Source organism: Emydura macquarii, unplaced genomic scaffold (assembly GCF_026122565.2).
Source record: "Emydura macquarii macquarii isolate MOO-44397 ecotype Brisbane River unplaced genomic scaffold, CSIRO-AGI_Emac_v2 contig_1043, whole genome shotgun sequence".
NCBI lineage: Eukaryota > Metazoa > Chordata > Testudines > Chelidae > Emydura > Emydura macquarii.
In genome coordinates, this window is record NW_027131180.1 from 14,473,682 (window position 1) to 14,490,000 (window position 16,319).

Sequence of the window (16,319 nt, forward strand, 5' to 3'; positions counted from 1 at the left end):
TATTAAATGTAAACTTAGACTGGAATAGCTCAAGATAAGTGGTCCATATTTTAATACTATTTAACTATGTAGTTAGCTAACATAACACTGTCTTGTTGGTTTTTTTTTTTTTTTTTTGTTCTCTGTGGTAAATACTGTATTTTATGCCCCTTCTTTTTTTAAAAAAAGTAAGAAAAATTCAGAAACTCATCACTAATTAGCAGAAACCCAAGCAATATTCAAGCTTTTAATAAGGCTTATTTCTGTAGGCCACAACCTCTTGCAGGTGACTCGATTGCACACTCTTGAGTAGTCTCTTCCATTCAGTCAAAGAAGCTGTTACCCATATTATGGGGAAGATAGACAAATTTAGTGCTTAAGCTAAACTAAAATTCTTCAACTTCGATTTTCCTAGGTTTTCTAACTGTGAGAAAAGTATGTTTGAACATATTTTCCTTTTATTAAATTTGAATTATATTGATGCACTTATTTTAAGTTTTGGTGGGAGTTGAATTGGATTATCATGACACTGATAGGAGCCTTAAAATATCTGGGAAACGATTTTAACACAGCTGTTTGGACTTTGTTTATTACACACCTTAAAGTCTAACTTATTCTTCTCTTTTGAAACTTTTTAACTTAATCCTGGTGAATATTTATAGGTGAAGTAAAACACTAGTAGTGTTTTACTAGATTCCTTTCCTACTGCACTGTACTAATATAACATAAAAGAACCACTTCTGTTTTTTTCCACTTAAAGGTTGATAGATTTTTTTTTATTTTATTTTTTTTGGCCTTTGTTACTTTGCTCATATTTGTCTTATTCTTTATAATAATAAATTTTCAGTTATCATTTGTGTATCCTGAAGACTTTTATTTCTTATACAAACAGGAAAGTTATTTATAGGCAATATGGGTAAAACCAAAGAAAATATTTTTCTACTTCAAAAAGTTTCAGTATTTTATTTTCTTTCTTACTATGATGGAAGCAGTCATTTCTTCCTGTAGCATAATTGTAGCTCACTCTTCTTTGTGTTTATAGTGTTTCTGCTTACTAAGTCATACTGCTTTTGAAAATGTTATCTGTACCTAGCATTCACATAATAAATTATATAGAAAGAAAAACCAATAAAATCAGGATTTTTCCTTAATTTGGTACATCCTGTAGACTAGACAGTAAAACTACATGTTTTATTAAGAATGGTGTGGGAAGTGTACTTACAGTACTAACTGTATATACCCAAAGAAGACCTGCAAGGTAGAGTTTATTTACTAAAATTATCCACTGTATTTGAAGTGCCACTGTATTAGTTGTAATTAAAAATTATCTTCTGTAGTATTTCTACTTCCATGGAACCAGGATTTAATTTTTTAAAATGTAAACAAGTTGACTACTTGAGAACAGGCAGTTTAATTCTTCCTCTGTGTTGCAATCTGTATGTAAATATTTTCCCTTTTGCTCAATGAAATACCACAAGTGAAATAAGTGTACATTTCCAGAATGTAATATTAATTCTGGACATTAGTATTTTCCATTCTGATGCGATGTGCTAACGTAGCATGGATTAGATTAGCACTTAAAGCAAGTTAAATTCTGCATAGCTGATGCTGAAGGATTAGTATATTTTACAAATAAATTAATAATAAATGATACAGAAGTTTACATTCAGTGTCTGTTTGTGTCAAACTTACAGCAAGGGCAGTTATTTTGGATTCATGTGTATAAGTGTGTATTTACATGAACGTATTAGTATCAGTCTACTCTTGGCAAACCATTCTCAATAATCACTGTTGAATATTACTACCATTCTTTCTCTCTTCTCCCAGGTGCTATTCAAGTATTGGGAAAGTTCAGGATGCCTTTATATCTTATAGGCAATCTATTGATAAATCAGAAGCAAGTGCAGATACATGGTGTTCTATAGGGTAAGAATGATACAGGGAAAAGCAGTACTATAATTGAATTTTAATGTATTTAAACAAAGACTTACCAGTTTTTAACAGTTGGATTCTCGGTGGATCATAAAGCTCCTGTCAACCATGCTGTAAATGTCTTTAAAGTTAAAGAAATATGTGGGTATTTGCTCTCTCAAACTTTAGTTTGCAATATTGGGTGTACTTTTTATTTTAACTGTATGTTTAAGGCATAAAAATGTATTATTCATGGTTGTCACAGTAAATTATGTAATGATGTCTTCTGCTCACTATAAAGAAGTTTTTTCTTCACTGTGTTGAGAAATACTGAGTTTTGGGTGGGGATGGCTGTATTATTTCTTTGTGTTAAGACTTTGTTGTTAATTTTGGAATTTACCAATCTTTTTATTCAGTGTGCTATATCAACAGCAAAATCAGCCTATGGATGCTTTACAAGCCTATATCTGTGCTGTACAATTGGACCATGGTCATGCTGCAGCCTGGATGGACTTAGGCACACTCTATGAGTCCTGCAACCAGCCTCAGGATGCCATTAAATGCTACTTAAACGCAACTAGGAGCAAAAATTGTAGTAATACCTCTGCACTTGCAGCACGGATAAAATATTTACAGGTAAAACTTTAAAACTTTCAGAAAGGGAAATATTTGACCAGATACACAACAGAGGGGAGGGGAAAAATAACGTACAAGTTAATGTGTAGTTGTTCCATGGTGTGTATAGCATGTTTCCATATTTATTGTAAACATATCATAGCTTGTAATACCGTTTTATTTTTCATTTTTAAGTGGGACTCAACCCCTATAAATAATGCTGTTTTGCACATTACTCAGTTGATGCATATTGATTTACATCACTTTTTTCTATGTACTGTCTACGTTTTTAAGTTGTCATAGCATTTAGAGATAGAACACACACACACACTATCTTTCACTCTTGTTTGCAATTTCAGAAGAAAAGAGTTACGAGACTCTGAAACCAGAGCTCAACTTTATTCTGATTCTCACAAAGGTTTATATTCTGGTTACCCTCTTTATACTTAGCACCTTTCTAAAACCCCAGACTTTAAATCTATTCTCTCTTTAAGACGTAATTAGCTACAGCATTTAGGAAGATTTCGTGGACTTGCTCTTAATAAAGTAGGCTTGTGTTAAATTTGCTTTTTACATAATTTTTCCTAGGCTCAGTTGTGTAACCTTCCACAAGGTAGTCTACAGAATAAAACTAAATTACTTCCTAGTATTGAGGAGGCATGGAGCCTACCAATCCCCGCAGAGCTTACCTCCAGGCAGGGTGCCATGAACACAGCACAGCAGGTGAGAAGTTGGGTTATGTTCTGCAGATGCCCAGCTTTAAGGGTTCTTTACAATCTGTAGTAAAGCTTATTTTACTGAGTGCAGGACTGGCTTTCATTAATAAAAAGCCTTCGATTTATTTGCAAAGGGATTTAGATAAGAAAAGACTCCCTATAATGTGGGAGAAATATGGGGGTACCAATTTAGAACCTTTGTGGATTTTCATGATTTTGAGAGATTTCATCTTAAATAGAAATGCTACAGTGGTTGTATTTTAAAAAAAAAAAAAAAATCCTAAGAAAGGTACACATTCCTCCATTGATGACCATATGGAAACTGATTTTCAGTAACTGAGGTCAGCTTCAGTATGTCCACACAGCCCTTTTAAAATATGCAGCTCATAAGTGTGTAGCTTAAATTAAAGAATTAAGAATATATATCAAACCATATTTTTGTCTTCCTTCTGTGATTCGTAGGCTTGTAAACCTCATCATCCAAATACTGAACCTGTACTAGGCCTCACTCAAACACCAATTTCACAGCAATCCTTGCCACTACACATGATTCCTTCTAGCCAAGTAGATGACCTGTCCAGTCCTGCCAAGAGGAAAAGAACATCTAGTCCAACAAAGGTATATTTTGATAAACAAAAGAGCCCTATGCCAAAATTATACAAAAATATGCATAGAAATTGTGCAGTGTACCGAGCACTTTTGGCATCAAGGTGGGGAATATTTTAGAAGTTCATGTGTTGCAGTTACTGCATTTTTTTTCAGCAGTGTATTTAATTAGGAGATACAGTTGAGATAGTAAGGACCTTAGTGTAATACACATCAGTGTCACTATATATAAAAGTAATAATTCCAACCTCACAGTATAATCACAGTATTGTAATAGTTAGAGAGGGAAATGACCATGTTGTTCTGTCTATTGCCTTTGACTGTATTTAAAATCCAGGATGTTTCATTTTCACATAATACTTTTTCAAGAGGTGTTAATGATAGTGCATCTTTAAATTAACTTCTTAATTCGATTTGGTTCCTTGTCATTATGGTATTTGATGATTTATTTAATATCATTTACTTTTCAGTCATTGTTCTGATACTATACAGGTTGAAGCAGAATGAGATATAGTATATTTTAGTATATTTGTTTGTATGTGTGTGTGTGTGTGTGTGTATATATATATATACTGTATTATTTTAAAACCTGTGGTTAGTCCTTTCATCAAAAAGTTAATGTCTAGCTTTTTTCAAATGAATATTTGCTCCTTTGATAGTCATATATTTTAATGTTTTAATGTTTAATGTTTTTCTCAGAATACTTCAGATGCTTGGAGCAGTGTCCATACAGTGTCACATCCTCCAGTACAGCAACAAGTTCATTCTTGGTGCTTGACACCACAGAAATTACAGGTAGGTATGTTAAAGAAAATCTGGAGAAGTTTTGAGACTTTTTTCTTATCAGAAATTAGAAATATGGACTTAAAAAAATTTTCTTCAGATTTAAACTTCTGAATCGCAAGTGAAAAAATTCAGTATTCAGCATTTACTGTAATGCTCATTGTTTGATACAAGTAGCTTTCATATTTGTAGCTTCCCTGTGGTATGCATGAAATCAAGTTTAAAATAAAAACAAACTAGCCCTGAGTTCCAGTTTAATTAGTGATGTGACATAAGTTGAATACTTTAATGCCATAAGCAGTATAAAAAATATGTAAGATGGAGAGATAAAAGTAAATATTTTTGCTTGTTATAACTTAATATGTAAAACCATACTTTTAGAAGTCAGATGAGTGATAAAACTTATGACTCTGGTGCCTAAGGCTTACAAAATACTGCACAACTATAGTAACTCTCCCAGTTTCCCTATGAGGTAACTTCTTGTGTCCTCATGTGACAACTGATTAATGAAGGACTTAAGATTTTTGCTGAAATTATCATCAGTAATGGAGAGAGTTGAAATTAAACTTTGGTGTTCATGGATTTCCTACTACATGGCTCTGACAAATGAAGTACTGGGCTTTATTTTTGAGATCTTGATTCAAATTTAGTTTGTTTGGTACAGTAGTTTCAGTTTGTTCTTCAGCTCACTGGCATAGGTTGCAGTGTAACACTCAGAACTTCAGCAGCAGCAAATGAATGCACATTTTGAAAACCAGACCTGGGCAGAAGTCTTCACCATATATATCACAAATATTGACTAAATGCGAGGACACTAGTAGAAAAGTTATTGCTCTGAAGAGGGGAAATAAATCATGAAATTGTGGTATACTGCCCAAAGGCTGTGGGTATTACGCACAATTGAGAAATATTTTTTCTACCTGAATGACATTCCCTTAGTTATTGCCTCCTTAGTCAGTTAGTATTGTTTTATGATTCTGCTTGATTTTCCCACTCGTTTGTCTCGCCCTGTTTATGTAACCTTTATCACTTCTCTCTGCTTTCTCCCATCTCCTACTTCTATTTCCTTTCAGGCCTCCCTAGCATTTTGTCTTTTTTCACTTTGTTTCCTCGTCTTTAAGGGAAAGTGTCATTACCCTCTTCACCCTATGTATGGAATAAAGGATTTGTTAACATTCATTTAAGATAGTTTTATTATCCATGAATGACAAAGTCAGAAATGAGTTATGAAGGTCATCTCAAATGAAAGTGAATAAAAAACTCATTCCATGTCTTACTTTCTATTCTGTATATGTAATGCAATTTACAGAGAAGGCATTTTAGAAATGTCTTTGTTTAAAAAAAAATTATTGGCATTATATTTTACATCTTTCCACCTATAAAAGTTGATTCCCTTAGTATCATGAGCACAACTGCACATGCAAAGAAAATAATAAATATAAGAAATCCTTTTGAAATAAAACAAATAAACCCCTATTTAACATGTTTTCTGTTGGTGTTTAAATGCCTAAAATCACTCTATTCACAAGGCTTATGGTATTAGACAGGGAAGATCCCTGATATTTATATGGTATGAAGCTTTCATTGCAGTCCCTGATGAGAAGATATCAGACCATAAACCTGTTACTAGTCCAGGAATTAATACTGCTTTTCTGCACCTTAGAACAGTTTTGGGGGAGTGGGAGGTAAGGAAGCATTTCTCTGACTATTTGTTGGGTTTTTTTGTTCTTTTTTAAAATAGTGACAGCTTGAAACTGTTTGGAGGTTTAGGAGTGTACTTAGTCAAAATAGAAATAACTACATTGATCTCTCAGTATTTGCTTTGTAATATGTATCATGCTTTAGCTTTATTGGCAATACTTAAACAGAATCATACTCAAACTGATATAGCTGCAAAAGGATACACATGAAAAAAATCTATAAATTTGATACCAACTTATTACATATACTCAAAACAACACAGTAGTGAATCAGCTAGTTAATGATTATCTTTATCAACCTTAGCTTCTTGTTGTTTGAAAAAATGAGTTCATAAGATGTGTAATGGCTAGGTACTTAAGAACAATTAAAGAAAATAGTGTCCATAATGTCAGATTCTCCTTTGAGTGATTGTGCACATATATGTATCATTGTAAGTATATGCGCCCAATGCACTTGAGTCAGAGACTTTTGCTAGCAGCACTAGCAGGCAGTGCATGTGCCCTTGCTATCCTTTCACACTGAACCAACAATATAAAAGGGTATGGTATGCAATTCCTTCTTAGTTCCTTCTTACAACCCATGGTGAGAGTTGGAGCTCCCCATCACTCTTCAGCTTGTTAACCAGCCTTTAGAAAAGAGAATTTCTCTTATTTGTATGTAGTTGTAGTTAGTGTTAGTATAGTATAGTTAATTTAGGTAATTTGTTCTCTGATTCTAAGGTTTTACTATGCAAAAATACCCAGGGTTTAAGCAACTTGCTAAGTGCAGAGTAGTAATCGCTATTAGGGATAGCCTATCTAATTTGCTTGGGCAAGGGACATGCGAGGAGCAAATGTCCTCTTTATATCTCCTTTCTGATGAGGCCAAAGAAGTAGAGGTATTTCTGCCCTCATGTACCTCTCATTGAAAAGGTGATGCATCCCTCTTCCGAGCCTTGAGTGGACAGACAACTCGTCTGTAAGGAATGTCCTTATGGCTGCCCCAAGCACAAATTGACATCACTCATTTTCCTTTCCTTCAGTCTCCTCAATGCGTCCAAAATCATCTTTGTTCTCTGAGACTGACAGATTGTCAAAGTCTCATTCTTCACCCCATGAGAAATCTGCTAAAACATTCTTGAGTGCTGAGTCGAGGTCTGGTCACAAATACCAACACTTACTGGCACCATCTGAGGCAACACCATCAACTCTGGCTCCAACAGCTCTGCAGAGACCAGTGTCTTTAACATTGCCAGACAGATCCTTGACCCTGACACTACTAGATCTAGTACTACCAACAATGGCAATGCAATACTTGCTGTCAGAACGCAGACCTTCTTTGCGTCGAAGGCCCTTTTGTGTCTCCCTCTGCTGGGTTCTCCTTTACAACATTGCCTGGCACCAGTCACGTTAGCCTCAACCAAGTGGGCACCATCATCATCATATACTACCACAACACCAGCATCTTCACCTGTATATCCATTCAGCCGTGAACACTAGCTCTGCCAACATAGTTGACATTGACCACCTTAATGCCTTCCAACTACGTCACCCACTTCCACTGGCTGTCGGATACATTGTTGATATTGACACCTTTATGGCAGCACTATGTATAGCTGGTGCTGAGGACCACCAATAATGCTTACTGGAACTGCTTCTCTATCACTGAAGAGAGCTATATCTTCTCCTCTCAGAATCTGACCGTGATGAATCTGTACCTCCTCCAAGGTATTTTAGGTCTCCATACAGGTCATTCTCTAGGAACATCTGGACCATACAGCAAGAATAGTTTTCTTAAAAGAATGCCCATATATGGTGCCCACCACTGTGGGCAGTACAAAGACTGGAATACTCTTGGTGGCTTTATTGGGCATCTTCAGCTGCTCCAGAGCATCTAGGCCCTCTTCAGAGATTGTCTTAGGAGAATGTTGCCTTCTCCAGTATCAGGGGCTACTTAGGGAAGATCCTCCTGCAGTCTCAATGTTCTCCTTTGTTGGCGCCCACAGAAGAAGAGGAGGCAAGGGATATTTATTTATTTACTTATTTGGCATATGCAATCTGGTCAAGCCAAACTACAGTGTTCTTATCTACGATGTTCAAGGCTCGAAGACATCCAGGAAGTTGAGTCATTTTGCAGTCCTCAACAGTATGTGTCATGGTTTGTGGCTGTCCACATCAACATAGTGAACTGTCTCTAAAATGCCACTGAAATTCCTCTGCAGCACAAATTCCATGTTTAGTATGAAACCGGTTCAGATGACTCCATTGTCTTCATGGTAAATCAAATCCAGCTTAATGTTTAGTGAGGTCCGAGACAAGATAATTATTTGTCACTTTTTCTGCTGACCATGAAGCTCACCCACACATTCTCTAAGTCCCTCACCCAGTCTCTCACCCAGTAAACTCATCCACAACAGGTACTTTGAGGACAGATGAGTCTTTACTTAATGGTAGCTATAGCATATCACCCAGTTTCATCACAAGTTATGCTATGCTTTCCTCTCTGCGAACACTGGGTGGAGCAATATTGCAGAGAAACAGTAACCATGGTAAAGGGAGGCAAAGGGGGAACCACTAGATGCCAGTCTCCCCTTCCAATCATACCCATATTTCTTCCTCTTCCCCAGACAAGGCCGTCACTCCAGAGCTAGCATCAACTCTCCCTGAGGACTTAAAATATTCCTGGACATCATGGGGAGGAGAGGCCACATCTCTAGGAGTGTTTGTGGAATCTATGCAAGACCACCCATGCTAACTATTAGTTATCTTGCAAGCTCATGCTCTGGAAAGCTTTTCCCTTCTTATTAATGAAGAATGTCTGGAACCTGTGAAGACGCTCTAGTATATGCCAAGCTCTATTCTACTCATTGCCAAATGGGTGAACAGGTGTTACCAGGTTCCGCAACAGGAATCTGATTATTTCTGTATTCACCCCATCCCAAACTCTCTAGTGGTTAGAGCAGCCAGTGAACATTGCAGGTGGTCATCCTAAGGCCACCCCAAAAGATTAGTATAGGAGGTTACATTTATACTGCAGAAAGGCCTATGCCATTGCGACAATACAAATGGGGATTTCAAATTATCAGACATTGTTGTCCAAATAAACCTATTTAATTGGTCAGCAATTTCAAAGTTTGCAAACAAATTCTCTAAAAAATACAAGGAAAGTTCTTGGCCGTAGTGTCCAAAGGGCACTTCACCACCCAAATATCTGTCCAACCACCTGTCAACACATCCGACACTGTTTCATGTTCCATGGCTACACATAGAAATACACAATATAAAAACTACCGCTTGAAGGATCCAAACTTTAAAAAAAAAAGACTGATGGTACCTTGTGTGCATTAACAGACTCCCATCCAACCCTTCATTTGTTGTATATCTGTACCTCAGTAGAAAAGTGGAAACAGTTCAAACCTCTGACACAGTAAAGAGCATTCTACCAGCCAAGACCTCAGGATGTTTCTAGAAGGAAATCTGAGCCTCTCTACAGTCATCATTCAGCGGCATCTGCAAGAGACCTTTTCTTCCAGACCTCATCAGCTTCAAAGCAGTCATTTTGACATCTCAATCAAGGACAGAACACCAATCATATCTCCCATTCCACCATTTTGAAAATCCCTATCTCTCTTTTACAGTGCCTGGACAGAGATTACATTGGACACGTGGGAGCTCAGCTCAGTAAAGAAGGGATATGTCATCAAGCTCACCTCCCTGCCTTTCCTCATCCCACCTTCCCCATCCCTTTTCAGGGACCCATCTCACAAAACTGTTTTACTTCAGGAAGGTACAGTCTCTTTTGGAATCGGAAGCAATAGAACAAGTTCCTTACCAATGCAAAGGGAAAGGTTTCTATTCCCAGTGCTTTCTCATTAACAAAAAGAGACTCAGTCTTCAACCCATTCTGGATCTAAGAAAGCTGAATTGATTTTTCAAGAAAATTGAATTCAGGATTGTCACCTTCACATCTGTTATCCTTTTCCTTAGGTATTGGAGACTGTTTTGCTGCCCTAGATATGCAGGATGCTTACTTTCATGTGGCAATATGTCTTGCCAACAAAAAGCATCTTCGATCCATGCCAGTCAACAAGTCTCCCTAGTTCATAGTGCTAGCCTTCATCCTACGTTCGACTATAGGGGTTCATCAAGTGTGTGACAGAGGCAGTGGCCCATCTGCACAGTTTAAGTGTTCAAATATTTCCCTACTTAGGCAGTTGATTAATTCAGGAAATGTCAAGTGGCCACATCCAAAGCAATGTTCTCTTTATCAGACATTTGTTCTCTCATCTAGTCCTAAAACTGAATGTGGATAAATCAACATTACAATCAATGAAACAAATACATTTCAGAGGAGCAAATCTCTACACCATAACTGCCATGTTTTATCTCCCAAAGCACAGGTTTCAATCCATAGTGTGTCTATCTGAAAGCCTCAAGTCCAACCCAAAAGACAACAGTCCATTCATGTCTACTTCTATTGGGGCACGTGGCCTCATGCACGTATGAGACTCTGTGTGTTGGACTTCATCTTAGATGTCTGCAGGCCTGGCTTCACTTGATGTATCATCTGAGCAGACATTCATTGGACATGTTGATTTGTGTACCTTCCCAAGCGCCTCAGTCTCTGGATTGGTGGTTGGACCCTCAAAATGAATGCGAAGGGGTTCCTTTTCTACAATCAGAACCAGTTATGACTTTTAGAACAGATGCATCCACCAGTGGTTGGGGGGACCCATCTGAGTCAACTTCAGGCTCAAGCACTTTGGACACCTCAAAGTGTTTCACTCCATATAAATATTAGCATTTCAAGCTATTCATCAAGTGTGTGAGAGGTTCATTACCACCATCGGGGTCAGATGGTTCAAGTTCTCACCAACACTACCATTGCTATGTTTTGTCTCAACAAGTAGGGAGGAGAAAGATCATCTCAGCTGTGCCGCATGTGGAACTTCTGTTTAAAGAACAGTATCTCAATAAAAGCCTTTTGCCTTCCAAGAGTGAGGAAGATTATTGTGGATTCCCTCAGCAGAAACTTCATAGACCATCATGAGTGGTCAGTAAGAAGGGACATTCTGTAGCTTATCTTCCATCGGTGGAGATACCTGATAATAGAACTCTTTGCAGCCAACCTGAACAATAAATGCAGGAGGTCCTGTTCCAGGGCAGGTTGCAAGTTAGCATGGGTGATCTAAAATGATGACAGATGCTGGCCAAGGCAATATTTTTCTATCTTAATTCAGCCACTCATATCTGTCTGGTTGATCTCTGCTCAAAACCAAAGTAAGTCTCTGGACCTCAACTTAAAAGCTCTTTACCTCACATTATGGATGATCTGTGTTTGAGCAATGAGGAGAGAGTCTATTCCTGGGATGGCCAGCCCATTTTGATGAATAGCAGGGAAGATTCCACTGGAGCCCAGGTATTCGGCAAAATGGAATAGGTTTTCAATCTGGGCAGAATCTCGTAAATTATCACCAAATAGCACAGAGTTGAGGTATATGCTAGACTACCTGCTGGGCCTGAAATCCTTTTGTCTCTGATAGCTCAGTGAGACTCTGTCTAGTATCCATTTCTGCAGTACACCTACCAGTAAATGGGTTTTCTATCTTTTCTCAACCCTTGATATCCAGATTTTTAAAGGGACTTATTCACGTGTACCTTCCTGTGTCTGATCCATTCAGTACCTTCATGGGTACTGAATTTGTTAACAACATCTCTACCACTGCTATAAATGTAAACAGCAATGTTGGTAGCAATTTCCTTGTGTGGAGGGTGTCAGACACTTTTAGCTGATCTTTCTTTTTAAAATATTTTTTACATTATTTCATGTGAGGTGGCCAAGTGGTTAAGGCACTTAACTACAATCCTGAAAGTTGTGGGTTCAAGTCTTACTCCATGTTGTCCTGAAAGACCACCTTCAGTTCATCCAGCTGCAAAATGTGTACCTGATCCATAGGGTTAGGGTAGTCAAAGGCAGCAGGTTGTGATTCTGGTCACATCACTCCCCTGTGTACAGTTTGCTGTGAAAGCGATGTGCCACTGTCTTGGAGGAATTTTAACTCTGAATGTCGACAAAGACGGTCTGTTTTAAGCCGCACCCTACTTTTTTGCCTAAAATGTTATTCCATCTCAGCCAGACTAGTTATTTTCCAATGTTCTTTCTGAAACCTCATTCTTCCAAGGCTGAAGAAAAGTTCATATTGTGGATGTTCGGAGGGCTTTCAGCATCTTACCTGGACCGCACGAAGTCTTTCAGATCATCTTCTAGACGCTTTATAGCCTGTGTTGAGAGAATTAAAGGGCAACCTGTTACACCGCAGCATATGTTGCTTTGGATTTCTGTTTGTATCAGACTTTGCTGTGATCTGACAAAGATGTCTCCTCCAGCAAGGATGACAGACCACTCAACTAGTCCTCATTCCCCTTCACCAACCTTTTTGAGTAACATTCCTATAAGGGGACATTTGCAAAACAGCAACACAGTCATCTCTACATACGTCTCCAGATTTTAAACTATTGCTCATGCTTCCAAAGAGCATGCCAACTTCAGCGTGTCAGTCTTATGGTATATCTACATTGCAATGTAAGCCGAGGGTTACTGGGACTCGAGTCAACTGACCTGTGTTAGGGGACCCATGCTTGAGTGTTTACATTGTATTTTAACCCTATGTTAAGACTTTTCTAACCCGTGTTCAAATCTAGGGCTCTGGTGTCCACACTTGCAGTGCACAGCCCCAAGTCAAAGTAACCATGTCCCAAAGTCCCTAGTGCCTCTCCCTTCCCCTAAAATGTGGCCACGCTAGCCCTAGGACTGTCGTACACTGTGGGAAAACCTTACTGCCTGCCCTGCATGTTACCAGGAAGCAGCTCACTTTGCAAAAAGCTAATTTGTTTACTTTCCATTGTAGACCCAGGAGGCTTTCTGATAATGTGTTAGCAGATTGGTGATCAAAAGAGAATGGTTTGATGCTGACCTGAGCTGCTGCCATTCACAAAGAGGGCGTGGCTTCCATTTTCAATAGTGGACTACAGATTGTTAGGATAGAGAGGATTAAGGAGCTGTGGGATACTTCCAGCTGACTTCTGGGATCCGAATCAAGCAGGGTTGCATCTGTGCTGCAAAGCAATAGGACTGAAACTGTGAGTCCTGGCTTAACTGAAACTCAGATCCTCCAGCCCCGGAGGGTCCTGAGACCCTGGGTCCAAGCCCTGGGTTAGTGCAATTGCAATGTAGATGCAAGGGGGGTTAGGCTTGAGCCTAGACATACCCTTAGAGTCTCTCTTCAAGTAATCCAAAGTCCCACTACCTGTAAGAAAACTGCTGGTGAGTCACCAACAGTTCAATGTATATGAGCATAGTCACTCAAAGGTGAAAAAATGGTTACTTACCAGTACAGTAACTATTGTTCTTCATCACATGTTGTGCACATACACACTTCACAACCCTCCTACCTTCTCCTCTGCTTTGGGTATTAGATTCCATCAATGTAAAGGAATGGAGATGGAAATGGTGACCACTCCCATTGATACCCTTAGATCAGTGCAAAAGGATAACTGAGGCCCATGCGCCGCCACCTAGTACTGTTAGCAAAAGTCTCAGACTTGAGTGCATTGGGTGCACATACATCTAAAGTGGAATGTATATGTGCACAACACATCTTGAAGAAGTACAATCACTGTACAGGTAAGTAACCAAATTAGGGGTTTGGGGGCTCTTTGTTTTGTCCTGTGTATGTTTTGAGGTGTTTCTTTTCCACCATCCATTTTATTTTTTCATATCTTCAACAATAATGTATATATTTTTAACATACAACATATTTTGTTAACTATGGTAGCTATTTATTCTGTGTAACACGTCTGTGGATTTTCTTAAGAGTTAAAATATGAATACTATATGCTCAGCATCTTAAATGAAAATAGAGAAGAAATTTCAGAAACATTTTAGCACTAAAATCAGTGTTTATACCTCAGTTACAAAACTGTTCAGTCTTGCATCTCAGTTACTCTCTAAGATAAAGGTTATATATCATGTTTGGCTATTTCCCCTCTTAGTTTGAGAGTTGATGCAGAATGACTTTCTTATATAAAATGGATTGACTATTTTAAGATTTGTACCATAGTGCAAGAATAACACAGGAGAAAATTACAAAATATGTGTAATCCTAATTGAGAATTATATACACTTTAAGAACTTTATGGATTTAACATGCTTTCACAGCCAAAACATATTTTAATCATATCTAATGCTTAAGAACAATGTACTGTTTTATAGTATATACTGAGATAATCAAGTCTTTTTCAGTTTGAGTAGGTAAGAGGTGCTTATATAAAACGTTTAGTATAACAGTGGTTTATAGAAAGGGATTTGGTTCTCTTAGGCACTTTTGATCTATATATTTTCAGTTTCAGAAGCTTTACATACGCTGGATCTGTTGAGTATTGTTATCAGGAAACATTTTAATCATATGTAAGTTAAATGATTCTAAAGAATACTGCTGTATTATTTTTTCCAGCACTTGGAACAGCTGCGTGCAAACAGAAATAATCTAAATCCAGCACAGAAACTTACTCTGGAACAGCTGGAGAGTCAGTTTGTCTTGATGCAGCAACACCAGCAGGTGCAAGCAAAAATATTTTTCTAACCTTCAGAACGTGGTGATGTAGTCTGTTTTCTTTTTGAACCTGAATTATTCATATTGTACAAGCTTGCATGCGCTTTTTACCAGCTTACATAACATCTTCTGTTTTCTTTGAAATTGCGTTAACTGTGATTACGTGACGTTTACTGGCTGAAATATATTTGGTTTTAACTGTTTTGTATTGTACACTACCATAGATAATGATTAACCAACTTTTGAATTTGTTTTCTAGTCAGTTATTTGACTGATAAAGTTTGAGTAACAGTCTAGTTGAGAAATAAGCCTTTGTAGTAAGTAAGTTGTCAAGAGGCCTTTCGTTCCTACCTGTTACTCACTTCTCTTAATTTTTTGTGTCCAATTTTAAAAGTCTAATAGTAACTTCTAGACTTACCTTTATGGCTCCCCTAGAAGAAAAGTCTGCCTTGAATAGCTATAACTTAAAATTCACTCACCATTTTTGAACATGTCAGTTCTACCACTCAATACAAACTGGAAGGAACCTGGTTTCTGACCTACCAAAAAAGTTGAATAAAATTAACATAATTTCAACCAAACTTTACTTGAAAGACTATAGTAGAAATAAATTAACAGTACACTATATTTATGTGATTAACCTAATTCTTTTGTTCTACTGATTTTTTCATTAGATGAGGCAAACAGGAGTTGCACAGGTACGATCTACTGGAATTTCTAATGGGCCAACAACTGACTCATCACTGCCTACAAACTCTGTCTCTGGTCAGCAACCTCAGGTTGCTTTAACCAGAGTGCCTAATGTCACTCAGCATGGAATCCGTCCGGCTTGCCCTGGGCAGCCTATGGCTAATGGACCCTTTCCAGCAGGCCCAGTTCCCTGCAGCACAGCAAGAACGCTGGGTAGTACGGACACTATTTTGATAGGCAATAATCACATAACAGGAAGTGGAAGTAACGGAAACGTGCCTTACCTGCAGCGAAACGCACTCTCTCTACCTCATAACCGCACAAACCTGACCAGCAACGCAGAGGAGCCGTGGAAAAACCAACTATCTAACTCCACTCAGGTATACAATTTAGGTTATTAATCCAATACAGTGAGCAGGTACTGTCCAAGTCACTTTTTGATGTCTTTCCTTTGTAAGACACATGCTTTCTATTTTCAAAAGTTGTTTAGACAGATGCAGATTATAAAATTTACAGCTGATTAAAGTTACTCATTATACTTCATTGTTAAAAGAGCAGCTAAATCAGCTGCTTATGGAATATAGAAAATAACCATAAATAGGGCAATTGATATACATTTGTACGACTATCTTTCCATTCAGAGGTGTTTTCTTTAGTAATAAATGAATTTACTGTATATTTTATACAGACCACTTCTTTTATCATGAAACATTGTGATTGTAAGTTTT

At 37.7% G+C, this 16,319-nt stretch overlaps 1 protein-coding gene across 3 annotated transcripts in view; it reads left to right on the forward strand.

Annotated features, from left to right (window-relative positions):
- The window catches only part of KDM6A (lysine demethylase 6A), a 291,991-nt gene that overhangs the window by 204,652 nt on the left and 71,020 nt on the right, over nt 1–16,319 (forward strand). For 2 of the 3 annotated variants that reach the window (XM_067545160.1, XM_067545157.1), the window contains exons 11-17: nt 1,807–1,905; nt 2,307–2,526; nt 3,094–3,228; nt 3,684–3,839; nt 4,527–4,622; nt 14,803–14,907; nt 15,576–15,971. In XM_067545160.1, coding sequence (XP_067401261.1) covers nt 1,807–1,905; nt 2,307–2,526; nt 3,094–3,228; nt 3,684–3,839; nt 4,527–4,622; nt 14,803–14,907; nt 15,576–15,971 — 1,207 coding nt within the window. The remainder of the gene's footprint in view (nt 1–1,806; nt 1,906–2,306; nt 2,527–3,093; nt 3,229–3,683; nt 3,840–4,526; nt 4,623–14,802; nt 14,908–15,575; nt 15,972–16,319) is intronic. The other variant, XM_067545159.1, reaches the window with a different exon arrangement.